Source organism: Rhinolophus hipposideros, assembly GCF_964194185.1.
Source record: "Rhinolophus hipposideros genome assembly, chromosome: 7".
Classification (NCBI taxonomy): Eukaryota; Metazoa; Chordata; class Mammalia; order Chiroptera; family Rhinolophidae; genus Rhinolophus; species Rhinolophus hipposideros.
In genome coordinates this window covers 92035254-92058251 of record NC_138053.1, presented here as the reverse complement: position 1 = coordinate 92058251, position 22998 = coordinate 92035254, and the positions used below count along the sequence as shown (strand labels likewise).

General features: G+C 37.5%; 1 protein-coding gene across 2 annotated transcripts in view; it reads right to left on the bottom strand.

The window, feature by feature from the left end:
• The window catches only part of DNAH5 (dynein axonemal heavy chain 5), a 241550-nt gene that overhangs the window by 47354 nt on the left and 171198 nt on the right, over positions 1-22998 (bottom strand). For both annotated transcript variants that reach the window (XM_081054213.1, XM_081054212.1), the window contains exons 56-62: positions 15551-15782; positions 14283-14397; positions 13846-14022; positions 11121-11324; positions 7211-7390; positions 3748-3885; positions 69-204 (exon numbers count right to left, since the gene is read on the bottom strand). In XM_081054213.1, the coding sequence (XP_080910339.1) occupies positions 69-204; positions 3748-3885; positions 7211-7390; positions 11121-11324; positions 13846-14022; positions 14283-14397; positions 15551-15782 (1182 nt within the window). The remainder of the gene's footprint in view (positions 1-68; positions 205-3747; positions 3886-7210; positions 7391-11120; positions 11325-13845; positions 14023-14282; positions 14398-15550; positions 15783-22998) is intronic.

Here is a 22998-nt window from a genome sequence, read left to right as displayed (position 1 = left end):
AAAGCTTAGATTTGCTAACTGCCTATCACAGTCAACACATAATCTCATTCATAAAGGAATGTACATACCTACGAGTCTTTTAGTCTGTGCATCAAACTCTTTGCTCTGCTCTGTCCATCTTGCTTTTTCTCCTGCCAAGCCACCAATCAGCACAGAAGCAGTCTGCATCTTATGTCGGCATCGCTCTGCATCCTCAAGTAAGGTCTAACAAAGGTCATAACCAGGAGAAAACTTTTGTTCAGATACACTTAGCCTCTGGCTCAAAAATACAATTTCAAACATTTTTATTATCTGCCTTTCTGAGACATGTGAGCCATTATTCCTATTTCATAGGAAGCGTAAGATTCAATTTCCATGTGCCAGGGTCAGCCAGAGTCTGCCTCTGTGGAACTGAACCAATTGGTCAGAAAAAGTTAACAATTAAGAGATTGTGGAAATTTGCGTTACTTATGATTTCCCTATAAAGAAAAATAGAAATAAAATAGTAGCATACATGCTAATATCACATGGCGCAAAAAATATAAAGAAATATTTATCCCTATTTTAAAAGTTAGGAAAATTTCTCATGGTAAATTTTAGCATGAGTATTGCTTTATCTAGCACCGCATCTGCTTTCACCTTAGGTGAAACTTTAGATTATCTTCAAATCATGTTGTTCTGAAGTTCATTCATAAACGGCGACACACTTGCCTCAGCAGGTCCCTCCCTGCTGTTCCTTGGGCCAACAAAAGACCTTTAGCCAGACGTCCACATACTGTTGTCACTCAGTGCTTAATTATTTAAAAAATGGTTCCGTTTCTCTATTTTAAGAAACAACTGCTAACTCTACTTGTAAAAAATGTATACTAGTGAAATAATAATAGATGTGGATAAAGGTTTAGCTATGTGACTAGTCACTGGAAGTTCAGTTATAATAGTTATATATATTTATATTATATATCTATTTGCACATATACATGCTACATGTCTAACAACATAGGATTATTTAAATAGATTATGGTATATCATGAATAAGACTACTCTGAAGTCATTAAAAATTATCTTATAAAAATATTTATAACCAAGAAAGATAATCATGATATATCATTAAGATTTCAATTTCTAAAGCAGTATGTACTGAATTATCTGCTATAGTTTTAAATGGATTTTAAAAATATATGTAAGTCTAGGCATACATTCAGCTATGAAAAAAATAAAGAAAAAAATATTTTTAGGTTCGTCTCCAGGGTTATTTATGTGTATTTTCTATAAGGAACATGAATTGCTTTTGTGGTAATAACACAGTACAGTGTGTTTCAAAAGCAAGACATTTATTCCAGTTGGTTCTAGTCTCTTCTCTGTTTTTCTTCCCCCAGAGTTAATGCAGGAAAGCTAAAAGTACAGCTGAGAAGTTGAGCCCCACAGCTACCGAGCCCACATTTGTTTGTTCCTCTCCAAGAAGAAAGATGCCAGCTGGGAAGTATGATGCGCCATCATTTATTTCTGCTTGTCTCTGAAACAAACATTTCACGTAAAAGATACTTTTGAGATGAAGTTGTCTTCCTGACATTCCCATCCCCATTACCAACTAGCCAAATAAAACAATGGCCAGGCCCCGCCTCCCCTGGCTTTGTTTCTGGATGCCCAGGCGCCTCTGGCAGAATGGGATATGAGGACAGGAGACGAGCAAATGTCTGAGGGAACAGGAGGGAGGAGAGATTTTCCCTCTGAGCCTGGCTGGGGGCTGTGCAGAATTTCCTGGGTTCCATGAGCATTCCCCCCAGCCCACTCTCTCACAGTGCTGCCAGAGTGTGACTAGCTGTCCACAGGGCGAAGGGAAGTGGGTCGGCCACAAAGGCACGGTCCTGTGCAGAGAGAAGCAGGACATACACTCCTACAGGGATTGCACGGGCCTGGGTCAGGAGGTTACTGGGTGTGACCACGATGAACTGCAGACTCCAGGCCCTTCCCCTGCCTTCGGGGGTCCATAAGCCCCCTGCACTCCCAGAGAGCCCAATGGAGGGACACGGAGCAACAAAATGACTGAAGGTCAAGTTCACTTCAGGATGTGGATGGCAGGTGGGCTTACAGCCAGACTTAGGGTTTTTAATTTTAAAAACTTGACATTTGTTGAAACGAGTTTTAAAGTCAGAGCCATACCTTTACAGTAGTAGTTCTTGTGTGGTCCCATGACTATTTACCTAACAAAAAGCAGATGCTTGAAAACAAACAAGCTTATTGAATGAGCTAAGGCAAAAACGTTACAACTGAAACATAATAAAATGAGGCTGTGAAATATTTTACTATATTCAGTAGTGCTGCCTGATAGAAGCAAGCGTCCAGGAGATAAAAATGAACAAGCCTTTCTCACAGTTTCTGAAGTACTCTTTCAAATTGCAATGTCAAGTTTCTCTTTTACTATAAGGGAATTCCATAGGGCATAAGTAACAAACCCAAATAGGTGCTATAATTACCTCCTTGAAACTTCTAAAATGTCTTATTTTGCTTTCAGGGGACTTATCTTTAAGAGAAAATATCATACATTCTGCACATGTTGAAAGTGAAATGTTCACTACATCCCCTCATTGGGACTCCTATCAGGCAACAGACTAGGAGAGCAGGAATCTCCATCCAGCCAAGAGACAGCTGAGAAGGGTCAGGGGTAAATGCCATAAAATCATCAAGGAAAGAATAGAGTGAATCTAGTTCTTATTTACCAAGGATAGTATTTATCAGAGGCAAATAAAAATTTTGTGGGGCCAGAAGCTTAGATAATCTAGAGACCACTTTAAGAAAACCATTAAAGTATTTTTATAAATACTAACTACCAAATAGAACATGTAGTTAGAATAAGGGGGTGGCGGGGAATCACGACAAAGTCCCAGTGACTTGGAAACTCAGGTGGCTTTCCTCTGAGATCTCTAGGTGTTTCATCTGAATGCTTACACACGCAGACTTGCCAGTTGTAACCTGGTTTGCCATCCCCAGAGAACTCCCAGTCACCCCAGCACTCTTGGGGATCTGTGCGAGTGAGGGGTCATGAAACTTGAGCTACATTAGGACTGGGTTAGATCTGCCAGAAGGGAGGAGGCCCCAGTGGAGCCAGAATTAGTATAAACAGCATAAAGAGTTTGTTGCCCAGTGTATGAGAAACACGAACCCAGATTCTGAAAGGTGCCAACACTGCAAAATACGCATAGGCTGAGAAGGTTGTGGATGGTCACTGTCATTGGGATACAGCCATGTGGCCAGTCCTGTAGGTCCAGCCGAGAGGCCTCAGTAGACATCAGAAGACCAAGGTCCATTCCCGCCCTAGGACCCCTGCCTATGACCAAGAGCCTTTGTCTTGTCCTCTATGCGCCTCACTCAGTTCCTTTCTCTAAAATGAGAATAAAATAAAATTATCTACCTACTTACAAAGATTGTTTCAAAGATTAAATAAGTGGGGGGGGGGACATGATTTGAAAAACAATAAAAAATGCTACAGAAGATGCTGTTACCGCCATTAATAAAAAAAACTCAGAATGTTCCAGAACTGACTCCTATCTTGGCTGAACATCCTGACGCTACACCAAAGGTCCTTGGTGTCTGTTAGAAACAAACTCTGGGGCTTTGTGGGGGGTCATGTGCTATCTATGTGTTATGTATACATTAAATGAATCCTGGCGGAAAAACCAAACCCTTGGAGCAAGACAGTAGAAGAGGAGTGAAAGTTTCACCAGAGCCACGCAGGTATGTGACGGTCCCTCCCACGCAGAGGACAGTTACCTGCTTTTCACTCATGGCCTGTTCGTACTCAGCCTGTACCACATCAAGTTCTGCTTGCTTGGCATCCAGCTCTGCCTGGGCCTTCTGCAGGTCCTGCATGGCCACCACATGGCGATTCTCCTGCACCACCAAGTTGGCCTGCATGGGACACATACACGGTGACGGGATGGGCAGCAAACCCAACCTGCAGCATTCCAGAGTCTGAGAAAACTCAACAATGTCTCCTGGTTACACCTTTTCTTTGTTCGATCGTTAGGGTCTTTTCAAATTACAGTAAGTCAAGACTACATTTTCATGTGAACTTGATTAATTTGTTTACAAGCAGAAAATCAGAATTCATGAGAATAGAAGTCAGCCATTTTTTTTCCCTACAGTGCCTGGTAGTAAATATTTTAGGCCAAGAGGCAAAATTGAGACTATTGTTTAGGTACTTATTTAAAAATGTAGAAACTATTCTTAATTCATGAGCCATAGAAATGTGGGTAATGGGTTTAACCTGGCCTGTGGGCCACAGTTTGCCAATTCCTAGATCAGAACATTGTAATATTAAGAGTTGTAGAAAAATTAAAATCCTTTCTATTTAAAACCATGTGCTTCACAGGACTGATCACTGTTAATGAAAATGTTAAAACAAGATAAAGGATGGAACATAACTATTCACTGAATATGAAGACAGGTTTTATGGGTAGTCACGGTCTTGATGTTGTTCCTATAATTTTTATATATTGTTGTCTCCCAGAAAATAACTGATACCTTGAGCTGTGACCAATTAAAAATATTTGTTTAAAGACATTACCAAATTAGACACAATAGACATAATCAAAAGCAGTATTAGCAAAACATGAGGTATAGAAAATAGCCCATGCTTACAGGAATTTAGAGTCTTTTGAAATTTTTTTAGAAATCAAGTTTCTCCTTTTAAGTCTTTAAAATGTTAAAAATGACATTAATGGGAAGATCCACTACTAAACCCATATTCTTTCTGAAATGTTTGAGAAGAAAAGATTACCATCCACAAATTCTTTTAGCAAATGATTTTCCTATCTGAAAACTTCAAGCTCCCAAATTTTGGCAGAATAATTCTTTAAGGGAAAGTCTGAGTTCCATAGCTAACACACATGATTGGCAAAAGCATGTCTTAAAAATTATAGTTTCTAAAGAGACAGACTCTTGAAACACTTTTCTCTCAGCTCTTTAAGCTGAAGCTGTTGCCATGTGTTAAACATGGAAGACTAGCTAGGTCATAGTGCCAACTTACTAAGGTCAAACTATCACGGCCCCCAATATCTTGAATATTTTCTAAGACTTTACTCAAAAAAAAATTTTTTTTAATGACGCTCTCAAAAATTGCTAACCAAAGAGTATAGAATGTTTCAAATCCAATTGGTCACTTTAGGAGCTCGTTGCTTAAACTCTGAGTCTCAGTTTCTCCATTGAAATATTGAAAAACTACCTCCTAGGATTTGTGTGTGTGTGTGTGTGTGTGTGTATGAAGATGAAAAGAGAAGACATGTAAAAACCCAAATCTGAGAATTGACATATAACAAGAGTTCAGTATATAATAGATGTTATTTTTACTAGTCGTGTTCAATATTTAAGGCTTTACTGTTGTAATGTTCTGTTTATATGAACTGATATTTACTGGTTTTCATAGAGTTTTCAAGAGAGATCACCTTATGATGACCTTGAATAGAATCTAAATTGCTGTTGTTATAATTAACACTTGTTGTAATTAATACTTATTCACTACTAGAAAACACTTGGCTCAGCTATTGTAAAAATGAAAATGCACTGCCCCTATGTATCTCCGTTATTAATCAGCAGAGGTTCCAACTGGAATGTAATGCGTGTCCTTAATCTCTCCTCACTTAGGAAGCAGGAGTTTGTGAGTGGAGCCCCTCCAGAAATAAGATAAGTTAGAGGCCTCGGACTGTATTTCTTAACATATTAAGCAGAATTGTCCAGTGGTAACTTGCTCTCCCTTCTTCTTCTACTTCTCTCTGTGCAGTGAAGATGTAGGATCTACGTGACTTCGTATGTTGTTCTGACTGCCATTAGGAGGCACCTGACAAAATGAATGCACCCAGGTGCTGGATGTTCCTAAGAATAGAGGAGGGCATTCCCAGAACAGACTTCTCAAAAAAAGAAGTGCAGGTTCCGGGAGCAGGTACAAGCTTCCCCTTTCTGACGGTGCTCTCTTCACTTCTGACTGTAGCGTCTAGATTGTCCTGGGTCTGGATGGAGGCTGAAATGTACTAAACACAGGCAGGAGGCTTCATCGCTCTTATGTAAGTCTTGTTCAGAATGCCCACTACTTCTTGTGGATCTCAGCTCATTTTTTAAAAAATAACTACAACAAAATAAAAACTATCCATCATGATTTCAACTTACTCACTGGAAAATGTCTAAAGGAAGACCTGTACTTTTCATTGGATGCGGTGATTATAATTCAGTCAATATCACAATGGCCATTTTTGAGCCACACTGGAGCCTTCAATGGTCCCAGATTCATAATGTCAGCCAGCACGACATCAATTCTTTGCTCTTAAAGTCTCTGAGCCAAATGAGACTCTTTTCTTTTAAGGCTGCCCTAGGACCTCAAGGGCCTCCAGGACTGAATAAATGGTCCTGGGATGGTAATAATTAGAAAATAAAATGGGACTAGCAATTCTATCCCTATCTTCTTTCTAGTCTGGATCATTTTTATCATGATTATTACATCCCTTTTTAAATAGTTTTAAGTGTGAGTGAATTTTAGTTGATGGTTGAGAGAGGTCAGACTCATACAAAAGCAAAGAAATCAACCAAGCCATAAGGTATGATTTTTGAGACATCAGTATCCTATTTTCAAAACATGTACTTGCCTCTCCATCTACTGAAGACTGAGTGTCATGGATGGGGGGAAGTTGGGGGCGGGAAACGGGTACAAAAGGAAGCTGAGAAATGCAATTACTCAAAAGGAAACATAGGCATATTCTCAAATCACATTAAATAACAAAGACATGGTATTCAGTTTTTTCCCTGAGGGACAAAGAAGAGAACAGGAAATACTGTCATGCCTTTCAACCAAGCTCCAACGTCTGCGTGTGGACCCTTCCTAATTCACAGGATTCCCTGGCACGAGAGCTTAGATGTTACCAGGAGATTCTGTGCTATATATAGTTTTCTGTGTTTCCTTTTTTTTTTCCAAGTTGACATTGTGTAGCAAATATACCCTGCAGCCCACATGGACTTACTATCCTTGTAGAGGATCCATGCTTAAAGGCTCACACCATTCTGACTAGAGTAGGATTACAGAGAAGAAACATCTTGTACTTGGCCTTTCTAGCACTTGCTGCCCCGGTGGACTTGCGTACAATAACACCAAAGGCTGAAAGCTCCTGTGCTGTGTGAAAAGACCAGAACAGCTGACCTAGCGACCCCTTGCAGGTACACACCACGCGGTTCTACCTAGGAGGCTTACCTTCAGAGGCAACACCTCTCTGTTTATAGAAAAGAAGGAAGCCATGGCTTTGGTCCAGGAACAAAGACCGGCTACATTCCCACACACGCGTTTAGCAGTTTCGATGTTGTAGTCTGCCATTTCAAAGTAAGGATTCAAAAATTCTATCACTTCTTCGTTGATTGTATCTTTGGGGAATTGCTATGAAAAAGAAGTAAAATTAAGTCAAAATACTACTTCCCATGAAGTCATGTTCAAATTATGCTCACAATGCCATTGAAACTGTTGACAACCAAAATGAGCAAATGACTTCATATTTTGTCAATATTTCAAGATATTAGGCAAAAGTCCTGACGGTGAAAGCAGAATAAACAAGGAAGAAATCCGAGTATACTTCATCTTCTGTGGACAAGAGATACCAACCCTAAATAAATTTTCTAGAATCCAAGGAGAAAGGAAATTGTTTTAATGATGAAACACTAATATGGTTATGAGAATTTCCAAAGCAATAGAATTTTCATGTCTTTAATCCTACCTAGGTGAATTACAAACCATAAAATCAACAATGGAAAATAAATATATATGGGTATATTCGGCCTCAGGACATATATATTTAGCATTTAGCAGCAACTAAATGCTTAATACATTCAGACAGAGGTTCTATTAAACTTGCCTGAAATGTGAAGATAATAACTTGCACATTAGGCCTTGAGGGTGATGAATTAATTTTTAATCATAGAACCATCAAGAATATGACAGAACTCTTAACTTCTGGAGGTATGAAAATTTTTAAATAGTAGCAGAAAAGGATTTAAAAAATGCCTCCTTGCATCAAAAGAAAATACTGGGCAAACAATAACAATGGAACTTTTAAAAGTGGTGTTTGATCATCTAAAAGAGGATGATTAAATGTTTTCCAAACAGAAAATATTTAGCACCTAAATAATTCAGGGAAACAAGCTTTCACAGGAGATACATACTGTCGGGTAGAACACAACTCTTTCAGGCCTGTTTTAATGCAAGTTTCTTTAATGAGACTTGGGAAAGAGTGAAACCAGATGAAAAATCAGAATATCTGGGAGCATCCCAATATCTGGGAGCAACAGATATGTGATGGTGACAAAAGGCAAATAGCAAGGGAGCTTCCAAGACAGAATCCTGCTCTGCCACAAGATATGCAATGCAAGGAGCCGAGAGTCACTTGCCAGTATGCTATTCGACGTCCAGTTCCACTGTCACATTTTTCTGGGAAAACTTTTTGAGTCTCCCCTGTCACCACCACCATTTCGACTCACACAGAGTTAATCACCATCTCCTCTTCAATCAAATATCATGTTATTCCTTCACAGTGACACATCATGGAGTCTCATATTTTAATATTCTGGGACAAGTCTGTGTGGCCACTAGTTTCATAAGCTACTTCCTGTCATGGATGCTGTAAGATGCTCTCGCCACAGCAGCCACGGGGCAATGCTGAACTGAAAACTGAAGGTAAGATGGTGCTAAAGTTAATGTTTGGGAAATGGATGTGGGTTGGGTATTCCTAACTAGTTGTTGCAAGGTCTAAATATGAAGGAAGAAACAATAAAACTTCTAGAAGTAAACACAGAAGCATTTATTGTGCCTTAGAGATGGGCAAAGATTTCCTAAGCAGAGCACAGAAAGCACTATTAAGGAAAATACTGAAAAATTGGACTAAACTTATGAATGTCTGCTTATCAAAAGACACCATTAAAGGAAGGAACAACTAAGGTAGAAAGTGGGAGGAGATAGTTGCAAATGTGTAAATGATAAATTACTCAAATTTCATACCAAAAGAAAAACCTACACATGAAAAATTTAAATGGACAAGAGACCTAAACAGGCACTTAACAAAAGAATTCCCAAGAGGCTCATAAACCAATAAAAAAATTTTCAGCATCATTAGTCATCAGGGAAATGATGCAAATTATAAGACTCTACTACAAACCCATCAGAATATCTCAAAGCAGAAAATGGTGAAGATGTGGAACAACTTACACACTATTGGTGGGTATGTAAACTGATAGAACTCTTTTTGAAAACTCTGGAGCACAATCTACCTCAGCTGATTAAATATAGAACCTCAGACCCAGAAATTGCACTCCTAAACATAAATGCCAATATGCCCACCAAATGACCTGTAGACCAATATTCATAGTAGCATTATTAATAACCAAACAAAAGCAACAATCCAAAAATTAATCAATGGTACAATGGACAAACAAACTGAAGCATATCACAGTGTTCGCACTGATGCTGGCTCATACAAGCTCATGAGAAATGATGGCTACATTTTCAGGCATTCTGCAAACTGTTTTGAAACACAGCCTTTATTAAAAATTGTGTAACTTACAATTCAATAACTTTTATTTAAATCAAAAATAACAAATAGCCAAATAACATATACTTCTTTTACTACATTTCACTATCTATGTTTTTGAGGTCATTTACATGTATCGTACCTACATGGTAGAAATCCTACATAACGGCAGGCTACTATGCACCTCTTCCCCAGGACTCCTTCAGCAATGTCATTTTTGGAGCTTGAAATTGGTCACTGTGGGATAGCCTTACCATGGAAATTGGCAATCACTACAAATCAGAGCTTTTTTTTTTCTTTTTTTCCCCAGAGAAGCAATTGTTAAACATTTACTATGTACTACTGCATATTCCTATACTGAAAAGCTATATATAGCAATGAAAAAAGAAGAAAATACTGTCCTGTGCAACAATAAGAATGTCACAGACATGTTAAAGAGGTCGAAACAGAAGTGTTCATGTGATATGATTTCATATATGTAAATTTCAAAGGTATAAAGGTCAGAATAATCAGTTATTTTAGGGGAAGTTATTGACTGGGATGTCCTTAGAGATTTCTGGGATCTTAAAATAAAAACCTTGACTTTAATGTTTACTAACAGGTACATACATATGTAAATATTTATCAAGCTATATACTTAAAATATGTGCATTTTATTATATGTAAATTTGATCTCATAATAAAACAAAAATTATGCAAATTAATACTCAAACATTACTATAGAGACTCGAAATATATAAGTATATATTTGTATTATATGTATGTAACATATGCAAATCTGTATTATCTCCTTACAATGATTTTTTAACTCTGATTGAAATATGTCATTGATGATGCTTTCATACTCCTAAGATTTGTCAGGAAAACCTCTAAAGCTTAAAATGTCTTATATTTGAAAGAGGAAATTCTACTCTGAAAAAATGCTACAAAACGTGTGTGTGGAATATTACTCAGCCTTAAAAAAGAATGAAATCCTGCCATTATATCAACATGGATGGACCTGGAGGACATTATGCTAAGGGAAAAAGCCAGGCACAGAAAGACAAATACCGTATGATCTCACTTATCTGTGGAATCTAATATAGTCAAACTCATAGAAGCAGAGAGTAGAATGGTGGTTGCCAGGGACTGGGGGGAGAGAAAAATGGGAAGATGTTAGTCAAGGGATACAAAGCAGCAGTTATGCATAATGAGTAAGTTCTGGGGACCTTATTACAGCAATGTGAACATAGTCAACACTACTGAATTGTATACTTGAAATTTGCTAAGAGGATAGATCTTAAGTGTTCTCATCACAAAAAAGAGAAACAAAAGAAAATGGTGACTTTGTGAGATGAAGGATATTTTAATCAGCTTGATTATGGTGATTATTTCACAATATATACATATATCAAAACATCAATTTGTACACTTTAAATACATGCAACTTTTATTTATTTGTCAATTATACCCCAACGAAGATGAAAAAAATTTAGTAAGTAAGAATAGGTATGCCAAGTAAATTCTTTTTAAAAACGGATGCTATTAAATGACTCAGATACTCTAATAAAGCCTGGTCTCCTCTCGGCCCATCATTATTGAACTACCAACCTGTAAATTCTGTAAAAAGTTCCCTGCAGTCATCAGTTTTAAAGATTCCTGCCAGGAAGGAATTGTACAGCTTTTTTCCAGGTCAATTTTCACTGCATTGACTTTCCTCTGAAACAGCAGCAGCACACAATCCATGATTCTCATGATGAGGTGGGGGGGTCGGCCCAGTGTCCGGACGGTAGCAATGTCCGAAGGCTTGATGGTCTGAGAGAGAAAAGGAGGTTATTACCCAATCTGCAATGACAAAGTGGAGACAAACCTTTCATCTCTAAGTGCTATTATTTCAACGGAGGAAAACAAGCATTTTTAAGTTAGATGTGGTCATGGGGGCTAGATGAATATGGAATCTCAAAGACACCCAGGTCCCAAAAAGTTCAAATGTTTACAATTCAATCTGACAACAAGGAGAGAAATGTTGGTGAGCTAACAGAGTTGTGACTTCCCGAAAACTGTATAGCCCACTTAGTGTCAGAAATAAGAAGAGGGTATTCTGAAAGAAAAGGAATAGTCAGCACTTATATAGATACAGGGATTCTCAATCAAGAAAACTCCAGTATTTGCAGTGCTTTTTGACTCATTAGGCATGTAGGTCAAGAATCTGCCGCTCTCTCTCTTAAGCAACTCTGACTTGTCACAGTGGACTGACACCAGTGGGTAGCCTCAGGGCTGACAGATTGAATAATTAGAGGTTTCTTAGCTGGGAACTGACCTTTAAATGATAGAAATTGGGCAATAAGAATTTCACTAAGCTCTTAGAAAAGTTCTGTTCCATTTCTAGTACCTAGATTCTTATAGAGTAAATTATTTAATAGCACACAGAGCCTTTGGGGTTGATAATAAGTGTTCTATCTCTTAAACTCTTTATGGAATAAGTATTGGGAAAATATTAAATATAAGAATCTGATATGGCCCCATTTTGAGCACAAGTAGTGTACACTCATTCCTTCCAGATCTTTAAAACCTTCCATCTTTTTTGCATTCGTACCCCTCTTGCCAAAAGAAGATACCCAATGACCTTCTCATCAAAGCTGACAATCTTTTTTCCAAGGATTGAGAAAAATAAGAAAGCCACTGAATTTGATAATTAGGAATGTAACTACATACTTTGAAAGGTTTGTTTCAATAGACTAGTAGTATTTGTGAAAGCTAGACAGCTGGAAGTGAAGAAAAATTTGTGGTAAAAAATTAGAAATGTCAGATAGACCTTAATTTGAGATGCATGGATGTAAAGGAAAGGAAAGAAATATAATAGCAGCCAATGGAGACGGTAGGGTCAAATTAAAGTTGTATAAGGTATAAGAGCTAAACATGATTATTTTACTTTAGCTGTAGAAAGGGGAATGTAGCATTAAGATAGGAATTTGTCGTATTGATTCATGTAACCTGATGACAAAATGTTTGAGTTTGGATGTACCTAGAATTTTCTTAGTATACACTGGTGGTACCATATTTCAAGATTTCAAAAGCTCCCAAAGAGGCAATAAGATGGAGTCAGAACCAATGAAAGAAATTAAAAATCTCTCATTCAACCCCATCACCTTACCCCTCTTTCCACACATCCCTGCACTGATGATTACACAACGCAGAACATTTTAGTGATAGAGAGCACTGAATTAGGAGAGTACTGAAAAATACTTTATAATATGAAATGAGATGCTAAGCCTTTTAAATCTTGGGAAAATGTAAGTTTTTAAGCAAAACCTGAGATGCCATATGTTCTATTCCTATAATGCCATTAGGTATCATAAGTTCAGTAAAGATTTAGAAGTTTCTTTACACTATCATTGCCTTCTCTCGGTTGGTCAGTGATGCCAATGTGCCTAAAAAGAGTAGGAGGGAGGATGAGTATAGGGTCTTGAAGAGATAGCTGCTCCCTCATGTTCACTGCTGGATTATTCACATTAGCCAACACGTGGAGGCAACCTAAATGTCTACCAATGGATGAATGAATAAAGGAAATGTTTTATATATACAGAGCATGCCAAAAATATGTATACACATTTTAAGAAAGGAAAAAACTATTAAAATTGTAATACTCAACATATACCGATCACAAAAGATGAATACAAGTCACGTTTGACTTCTGCAATGACAAGAGGTGCTCGAAGTGATGACCATCAGCGTCCAGACACTTTGGATTACAGCAAACTACTGCTTGAGCAACACTGACCATCTCTTAAAATGTGTATACATTTTTTGGCACCCCCAGTATATAGTTCAGCCTTAAAAAAAAAAAAGAAAGAAAGAAATCCTGCCATTTATGACAGCATGGAAAGACCGAGAGGTCATTATGCTAAGTGAAATAAGCCTGCTCAAGCTCTGACATTATTAATGAGCTACGTTAGATCGGTAGTTCTTATTTGGGTGATTCACGGATGAACTCAGAGAACAGTGTATCTTACAGTCCCACCCCAAGTTCTTCAAGGGATGAGTGAGGAAATGCTACTTTAGAAATTTTAGGTGACCTTCCTAATGTCACAGAGCTTGGTGACAGAGCAGAAATGAGAACTCAGGATTCCTGACCACCATAGAAATGAGATAGGAGGTAGCACATGCCAAATCTATAAGGATCTAGTAATATCTCCAAACACAAATATTACTTGAAGTTGTTGCCGTGGAGAGAGCCTTGGTGTGAAGAGGTAGAACATTTCCCATTGTTATTCATCTTTTCTCAGTTCTCCTTCTCGGACCTAAGCCAGACATCCATTCTCTCACACAGATTTACCTGCAGGGCTGCTTCCGCCTCTTCTAAAGCTGGTTTAGCTGCTTCCAGCTTCTCTTCAGCAATGGCTTTATCTTTAGAGATGCTGTCTACAATGGCTTGTGCTTTGTCCTTCACCTTCTGTACCTCAGCCTTGACTTTTTCAGCAGCCTGTGCCTTCATTGTCACTTCCTTTAAGACCTAATCCAATAGAAAACAACAGGAAAAAATACCTCGTCAAAAATTATCAAAGATCCAGCTGAAAAGGCATATGTTGCTTTGATTTGTTGATTTTTGCCCACTTACATAATTTTCATATATAGAGTTAAGAGTATTATATCCTAATGGAAATACATAATTTACATTCTCCTGGTTATTACTTAGTGTTTATGAACACATCATTAACATGTATGAACTGGGAAGTCAGAGTGAATGGGGTACACATGTCAATGTCCACTCACCATGTCGGCTTTATCGTTGGCCACTTGTAACTCCTTTTCTTTCACTTCCAGTTCTTTGCTCAGGGCAGCAACAGACTCCGAAGCTTCTTTCAACTTTTTCAATCCAGTATTCATTCTGGGATTGAAAATCCAAGGGAGCAATATTAAAGTTTAGGGTACTTGGTCACATTTTCCAAGTACTGGTCTGCTAATATGGAGAGTAATGGCCATATTTGAAGAATGAGTATATATACAAGTAGCAAATACAACAGGGCTTTAACAAAAAGGTATAGGTCCAGGCTTGATTCCAGACTGAAGACATGTGTATGTTCTCCATAGACAGTGTATGGGAAGAGAAAACCTGCTAAAAATATTCTGTGTGACATGAAGAACAACAGAGGGTCTGGAATCTGTACCATGCAGGAACCACACTTAATGAAGTTCAGCTAAATGCCAAGAGATTTAAAATGCTTGAAGCCCTATCACAGAGGAAGGAAAATTGATAACTTCCATTGTTCAGAAGAGACCAATGAGGTTAAAAGAAGAAAGTTTGAAGATCAAGAAAGATTTGGGAATGTAGCCATCAGAACAACACCATAAAAGGATTAGCTGCCTGCCTGAACCAGAAATAATGTGTCTTAAAGACTATAGCCCTCGGAGTCATTTAATCCAATCACCTACCCAGGTGTCCGTCATGTAACAAGCCTCACTGATTCTGGCCATATTCAGGCAGAAGTCACAAGCATCAGAAAAGAGCAGGGCAGAGGGTGACACTTAAAGCAAATTTCAGTGGGAGTAGGGTATTCACTATGCAATGAACACAATCACCAGACAGACTCTCTATCCTAGACACTCAGAAAGGGTGGGGAGGGAGGGGGTGTGAGGAGGGAGGAAGGATGTCTGGAATCTCAGCTTCCTTCCGGGTCTATGATGTCTATCAATATTATACAAAGTGGTAGGCCACAGAAAAACACAGCAATGTTTTATCCTATTGGGCAAGAATAAAGGCCCTAGAAACCATGGACTAACCCTTTGAATAGGCTTAAGAGGAGGGTTTCCCAATCTCGGCACTACTGGTACTATTTGGGGCTGGTACTGTGGGGACTGTCCTGTGCACTGGAGGATGCTTGGCAGCACCCCTGGCCTCTACTCCTTTGATGCCAGTAGCACCTCTCCACCCTCCCCCACCACTCAAGTTGTAATAAACAAAAATGTTCTCTGGGAGCAGATCTGTCCCCAGATGAGAGCCACTGCTTTATAATAACTTTATATGTGACCTTCACACATACCTGTTGGCCAGAGTTTGCACTTCCACATGCTTCTCTCCATATATGAACTTATAGCCCTGAATAAAGGAGAGGTATGATTTGGGAGTCACGTGGGTAGAACGTCGAAATCTCTGGAAATAATCAAAACACTTCTCTGCTACCCCGTCCTGGAAAGAGCCCATGCACTGGACCACTTCCTTCTTGGTTTCCAAATTGCAGTCAATATCATAGGAAGAGAGGAAGTGTTCAGATACTAGAAAGAATAAAGATGACAGCATCTGAAATATGAATGTGAATTACCATTGTAAAGGTTAATTGGCCATTTTTAAAAGACTTAGACATTTCTTATGACTGCATACCATTTTTTTAGTCCTCCCTAGGCAGATATATGTCAGTATTTTTGGTCCCAGGCCTACGATATCAACAATTTTATTTTCCCTTTTATGAAAAAACCTATAACAGACTTTAAGCCTATCATCATTCTTTGTGTGTAACACAAAGAAGTCTCTTCTACACAGCTGCAGGTTCTCGTCAGCAGCCGGCCTGTTTTATGCTTTACATAAGGACAAAAGTGGCACAAATAACTCAGAAACCAGTGCCTTCCTGGTATTCATACCATGTTTCCCCAAAAATAAGACCGGGTCTTACATTAATTTTTGCTCCAAAAGATGCATTAGGGTTTATGTTCAGGGGATGTCATCCTGAAAAACCATGCTAGGGCTTTTTTCCAGTTAGGTCTTTTCCCTGTTAGGTCTTATTTATGTTTTCCAGTTAGGTCTTATTTTGGGGGAAACATGGTATGTAACAATCCCATTTATTTATTTTTTTTACTTAGAACCTGTCATACCCTTAATTCTCCCAGGCTCTGACTGCACTTGGCATGTGGAATGTTCGTCGCTAAATTGGTTTATGCCTGGGCCACCTTGTTCATAAATGCAGAAGCTGGTCATTTGCAGTCCATTCTAATTTATAGCATCCTTTAAAAAATGTTTGGGTAAAAAAATCTCCTGTTGAAGACCTTTATCTTTCCACCAGTGCCAAACACAGGACTAAGTCGAAGACAGCATTTTCTATCATAAGAATAGGCCACAGTGGCGGCCGAATAGCTCAGTTGGTTAGAGCGTGAGCTCTGAACAACAGGGTTGCCGGTTTGATTCCCACATGGGATGGTGGGCTGCACCCCTTGCAACTAAGATTGAAAACAGTAACTGGACTTGAGGCTGAACTGTGCCCTCTATGACTAGATTGAAGGACAACGACTTGGAGCTGATGGGCCCTGAAGAAACACACTGTTCCCCAATATTCCCCAATTTAAAGAAAAAAAAAAAGTCTGCATTAAAAAAAAGAATAGGGCACAAAGTCAGTGCTAATCAATCACCACACACTTAGTCTGACACACAATACACATGCACCACTGCAATTGTGCCATGGAGTGAAAGAGGAGTATGACACTTGGTCTCTACCCAGAGGAATGCAAAAGGGTTTTGCATAAGGCAGCTAAATATTATCACAATCATTTTTATGAATCTTAGGAAAAAATGGCCTATAGATTTGCTTAGGAAGTACTTAAAATAGTAAATAATGTACATCAGAGTTGCAAACAGAAATATGGCCAATAAAAAGGGAAGGAAGGAAAAGGAATCAAGGGACCAAATCTATTATGTGATAGTTGTCAAAGAAATAAAAAATGGTATCTTTTTACCATTAGTAATTGATCATTAAACTAAGTTCTCAATGCAGTAATTGTGGGGCAGTATTTACATTTATGTAAATAATAGGGACCATTTATCAACTTGGTTACAAATATAGTTTACCATATACACTGAAAGGCAATAAATTAAGATACTCAGAAGTCGTATTTCCTCATATGAGTTAAGCAGCCTCTATAGAGAACAGTTTAACTTCCAGGAAGTTTAAGCCTGGGCATTGGAAATGTAGGAACAATTCTTACCTATGACAAATCTTTTGTACTAACCATAACAGCTGTAATATTTACAAAGAGCCAGGCATGATACTAAGTGTTTTACTTGGCATGATGGGGTATCTTCAGGGAAGTACCCACTTCCTGAAAATTTCCTTGTGTTTACTATGCAATAATTATTTTCTTTTGTATGTGAGCAGAGAGTCTCAATAATGGCGACTTTTTTCTTTACATAGCAAGTTGTCTTTTTGTCTCTCCAAAAAGTAAAAAAAAAAAAAAAATAAAGATAGGATGGATTCAAAGTACATTTTTCCATAGACCCATGATCTATGATGCAGGAAAATTATATAAATGCAAGATCACTTCCTCTTAGGGTGACCAAGGCTACTGAGACTCAGAAAAGAGGTCATGGAAAACCCTTCCATCATCTTCAATGTCCAATCACCAAAGCAGCAATTATAGTGTTGGGGGCCTGCCTTCAGGTTGATGTCTGAGGCTGATGTGGGTTATATCCTGGTATTGTGTGTTCACGTCACTTGACGGGGAATATGGTGAGATATGTATGGGACAGAAGGGATGACATGGGGCTCAGTCCCTGAATAGTGGTGTCCTCCAATTTCCACTTCATTTGGATTATTTAAAAAAAAAAAAGACTGAAGTAACAAGGTGAGAAAGGCACATTAATTGCCCATCCAGAAGCCATCCTCACTTTATTACTAAAGGAATTTCAATTTTGCTCAGGGTAGCAATCTGCTCAACTAAAACTCTTTGATTCCCCAGACGCTCTTGTAATTAGGGGTGACTCATGTCTGGACAATGGTACGGAGACAAAAGTTCCTGGGGAAGAATCCTGTCCTGAAGTAAAAAGCAATGCTTCATGAGGTGCCAGCACAAACAATGGCTTTACTAACAATTGTTACCCCAATAAACTTTAATTAATAAAAAAAAGAAACGATGCCTTAACACGCAACAGCCAACTGTGTCTGTAAGAATAAGAGCCACACCCCCCTACGGATGACAGCAAGATAGAAGATCCCCAGTGGAATTGTCCTGGACTGAATTTTCTTGGTAGCAGGAAAAAAAAAACACCTCACTTGTTTAAGCCACTGCTTCTCTCGTTTTCTTTTACAGACAAACACATTCTTAATTGACACATTCGAAGGGCAAGTATATCTAATCTTGGCAGATCCTAAATCACAAAACATTATCAGTTTATCCTTACAGCATCCCTCAGTGATGAATATTATTATGTACATTTTGTACATAAGAATAATGAGGTTCCCAGAAGTTTGCTTATAGGTGATAGATTGCGAATTCTAACCCAGGGATGATGGACTCCAAAGTCCAGGTCACTTTGATTTAGAATTTCAAATAGAACCAAACTATGCAGAGGCTTTAGAGCACGAAGAAAACATTTTTAATTGAAGCCCAAAGTTCAAAAATATTTACTGACTAATGAGCTTCATAAAAAAATATAATTTTTCTGGGAAACCATGGGTAGTACTATGGTTGGTATTACTTTCTGAGGGGTTGTTGTGTGCAGTTGCCTCTTTTCTCTTTACACTACACTGTTAGGTGTAAGCAGTTGGAGAAGCAGAACTCCAAAATCTTGCATATTATAAATCAAGTAATAATTTTCAAAGTGAGCCATTTGATTTATATAATTAAAATGGCCTTCTTTGAAAAAATATACATCCATATATATGGTATTCATCATGCTTGAGACTTTATTTTCAAGTGAGAATGGCCTATTTTCACAACAGTGTGCTAGCTTAAAATGAAATGTAAAAGAACATTAATAATTATCTTTACCTTAGAGAAATACAAATGAAGTTAATTGATTTAGTATGACTTTGGAATCACAGAGTTTCATTAGGAAATACAAGACCACCAGAATGAAGATAATACAGATATTCAGAAACAATTAATTCAAAACAACTTCATATAAAGCTAAAAAGAAAGATTTGCTAAAATGGAGATTATTAAACGATGGTAAAGACAGGATTTTACAACATAAAACAAAGCATATTTTTCTTTAAATGCTTCATCAAGAGACTCAGTCAATTTAAATTTATATATATATGTATACATATACATATGTATACATATACATATATACACACACATATACATATGTGTAACACATTTTTCTCACAAGCACTATAGTTATTAAGATAGTACAAAATATTAATATGAAACTTCTGAGCATCTTTAAATTAGAAAAATACTCCACACTATAACAAAAAAACTACCCAAAAAAGAAATTAAGAAAAACCATCCCATTTACAAGCACATCAAAAAGAATAAAATACTTAGGAATAAACTTAACTAAGGAAGTGAAAGATGTACACTGAAAACTATAAAACACTAATGAAAGAAATTAAAGTAGATATAAATGTATGGAAAGACATCACGTGTTTGAGTTAGAAGAACTCAACTATCATTTTTAAAATGATAGTTACCCAAAGCAATCTACAGATTCAACATAACCCTTATCAAAATTCCAATGGTGTTTTTTACAGAAGTAGAAAACACAGTCCTAAAATTCACTTGGAAATACAAGAGTCCCAAACAAATATCCAAAGCAAATTTGAGCAAGAACAAAGCTGGATGCATCACACTTTCTGATTTCAAAATATGTTACAAAGCTATAGTAATCAAAACAGTATGATACTGGCATTAAAAACAGACATACACCAATGGAACAGAATAGAGTCCAGAAATAAATCCAAGTATATATGGTGAACAGATCTTCAACAAGAGTGCCAAGAATACACAATAGGGAAAGGATAGTCCCTAAAAAATGGTGCTGGGAGAACTGAATATCTACATGCAAAACAATGAAATTGGACCCTTACCTTGTACCATACGTAAAAAGCAACTCAAAACAGATTAAAAACTTAAATATAAGATCGGAAACCATAAAACTCCTAGGAGAAAACATACTGGGTGAGCTCCTTGACACTGGTCTTGGCAATGATTTTCTTTGGATGTAACAACACAAGCAAAGCAACAAAAGCAAAACTAGACAAGTGGGATTGCATCAAACTAAAAATCTTCTGCCCAGCATAGGAAACAATTAACAAGCAAACAGGCAACTTATAAAATGGGAGAAAATATTCGCAAACTATAAATCTGATCAAGGATTATATCCAAAATAAATAACTCCTACAACTCAATAGCAAAAAAAACAAGTAACCTGATTAAAATGGGCAAAGAAGACATACAAACTGCCAACAGATATATGAAAGATTTTCAAAATCACTAATAATGTAAACACAAGTCAGAATCACAGTGAGATATCACCCCAAACTTGTTAGGATGGCTATTATCAAAAAAATAACAAGTGTTAGTTAGGATATGGCTAAAAGGGAATCCATGTACACTATTAGTGGGAATGTAAATTGATATAGCCACTATGGAAAATAGTATGGAAGTTCCCCCGAAAATTAAAAATAGAACTACCATCTGATCCAATAATCCCACTTTGGGTACATAGCCAAAGGAAATGATATCACTATCTCAAAGAGATACCTGCACTCCCCTGTTCATTGCAGTATTATTTACATTAGCCAAGACATGGAAACAAATGTTCATGGATGAATGAATGGATAAAGAAAATATGGTATATATGTGATGGAATATTCAAAAAAAGAAAATGGTATATATGTGATGGAATATTAAAAAAAAGAAAAGGAAACCCTGACATTTGCAACAACATGGATGAACCTGGAGAGTATTATGCTAAATGAAATAAGCCAGACACAGAAGACCAATACTATTAATACATGCTACCACTTATATCGGGAATCTAAAATAGTCAGATTCACAAATGCAGAGAGTGGAGTTGTGGTTGCCAGGGGTTGGGAGGAGGCGTAAATGGGGTGGTATTCATCAAAAAGCGTAAAGTTTCAGTTATGCAAAATGAGTAATTCTTATAGATTTATTGTTCAGGATTGTGCCTACAGTTAACAATACTGTTTGTATACTTAAAATTTGCTAACAGAGTAGATCTTATGTGAAGTGTTCTTACCACAAAATAATTTCGATGATGATGATGATGATGATTATAATTAAATAGAGTGGGAGGAAACTTTAGGAGGTGATGGACATGATTATGTCATACACTATGGTAATGGTTTGATGGGTGTGTACTTACCTCCAATTTTATCGAGATGTATACATCAAATATGTACCGCCTTTTGTATGTCACTCATATCTCAATAAAGTAGTTCAAAAAATAATAATATAATGCATTTAAAGAATAAACATAAATTAATTAGAAAAATACACGATAATTTAATATTTTTATGGGAAATATTTAGTATGATCTAAATGAAATATACTAACACAAACAAAATGATATATTTTCCTTATTGATGTGGCTGGAGATAATAATTTAATTCAGAATCAACATCCTGAAGGCAAAATAAACAATGGGTTTTCTTGAAACCGTGTTGCTAAGTTCCTAAAAAGAATAAAAAGCACTTGAATACCTACAGATGGTATTCTTTGAATACAACAGAAGGCAGGTTAGGATTAGGCATGGAGATGTTGGTTTACCCAACAAGATTTTATATTTATTATTATAATTATTTTCTCCACCACTGTGACCAACACAGTAAATGCTTACTAGAGTAGGTTGGAGACATAACCACCAAAGCTTACTGGTTATCAAAAGGTTTAAAGATTTAAATAGCCAGGTGCATTATATAAAGTATAAGTGCTATAAATTTCCCCCATGAAAGGGGAAAAATTTAAATGTCCCTAAGTGAACAAAGAAGGATACAAGGATATGATGAGTCTTGATTAAGTTTTGGAACTTAAACAAGGAAGATGAGTGAGAATATTCTTGATAAGGGGTACAATATATGGAAGAATAAGAATGATTAAAGCATGATCAGAGACAAACAAAATAGGTATACCTAGAAAAACAAAGAGAAAAGGTTTGTGTCGGGTTAGAGAAGATGGTAAGTAAGTTAGGGCCACAATATAGAAAAAGGATGAATTTTGAGAGACTGATTCATTCATTCAACACTGTAAGTGTCAGATGCTGGTAGTTGCCAAAATTGTGGAGTTTTCAGTCTAGTGGGACACATAAGCATTAATCAAATAAATCACACAGCTAACAAACTTTGTTTAGTCCCAGGAAGCAAAGGCAGAGTGCTATGAAATGGGTAACAGGGGAACTGGCTTAGTGGGGGAAGAGGAAATGGGAAGGTTTCCCTCCGGAAGTGACATTTAGCTGAGCCAGCATTATCCAGACGAAGGGAGAAGGGTGCAGGGGGCAACAGGATGTGGAAGGCATTGCAAGGGGAGAAACGTGGCATGTCCAAGGATGAAGGAGAACAGAGCTGGGGAAAAGTAACCTCGGGTGAGGCTGGGTAGGTAAGCAGAGCCAGCTCTTCTCAGCCCTTAAGCTACAGTAAAGATCGTGGCCTTTTTCCTAGAAGCAATGGGAGGACATGGAAGTTTTTAAATAGAAAATAATGTGATTGGGTTTGTGTGATGATCATTATTCTGTCACCAAGGTGAGATGGATGGGAGA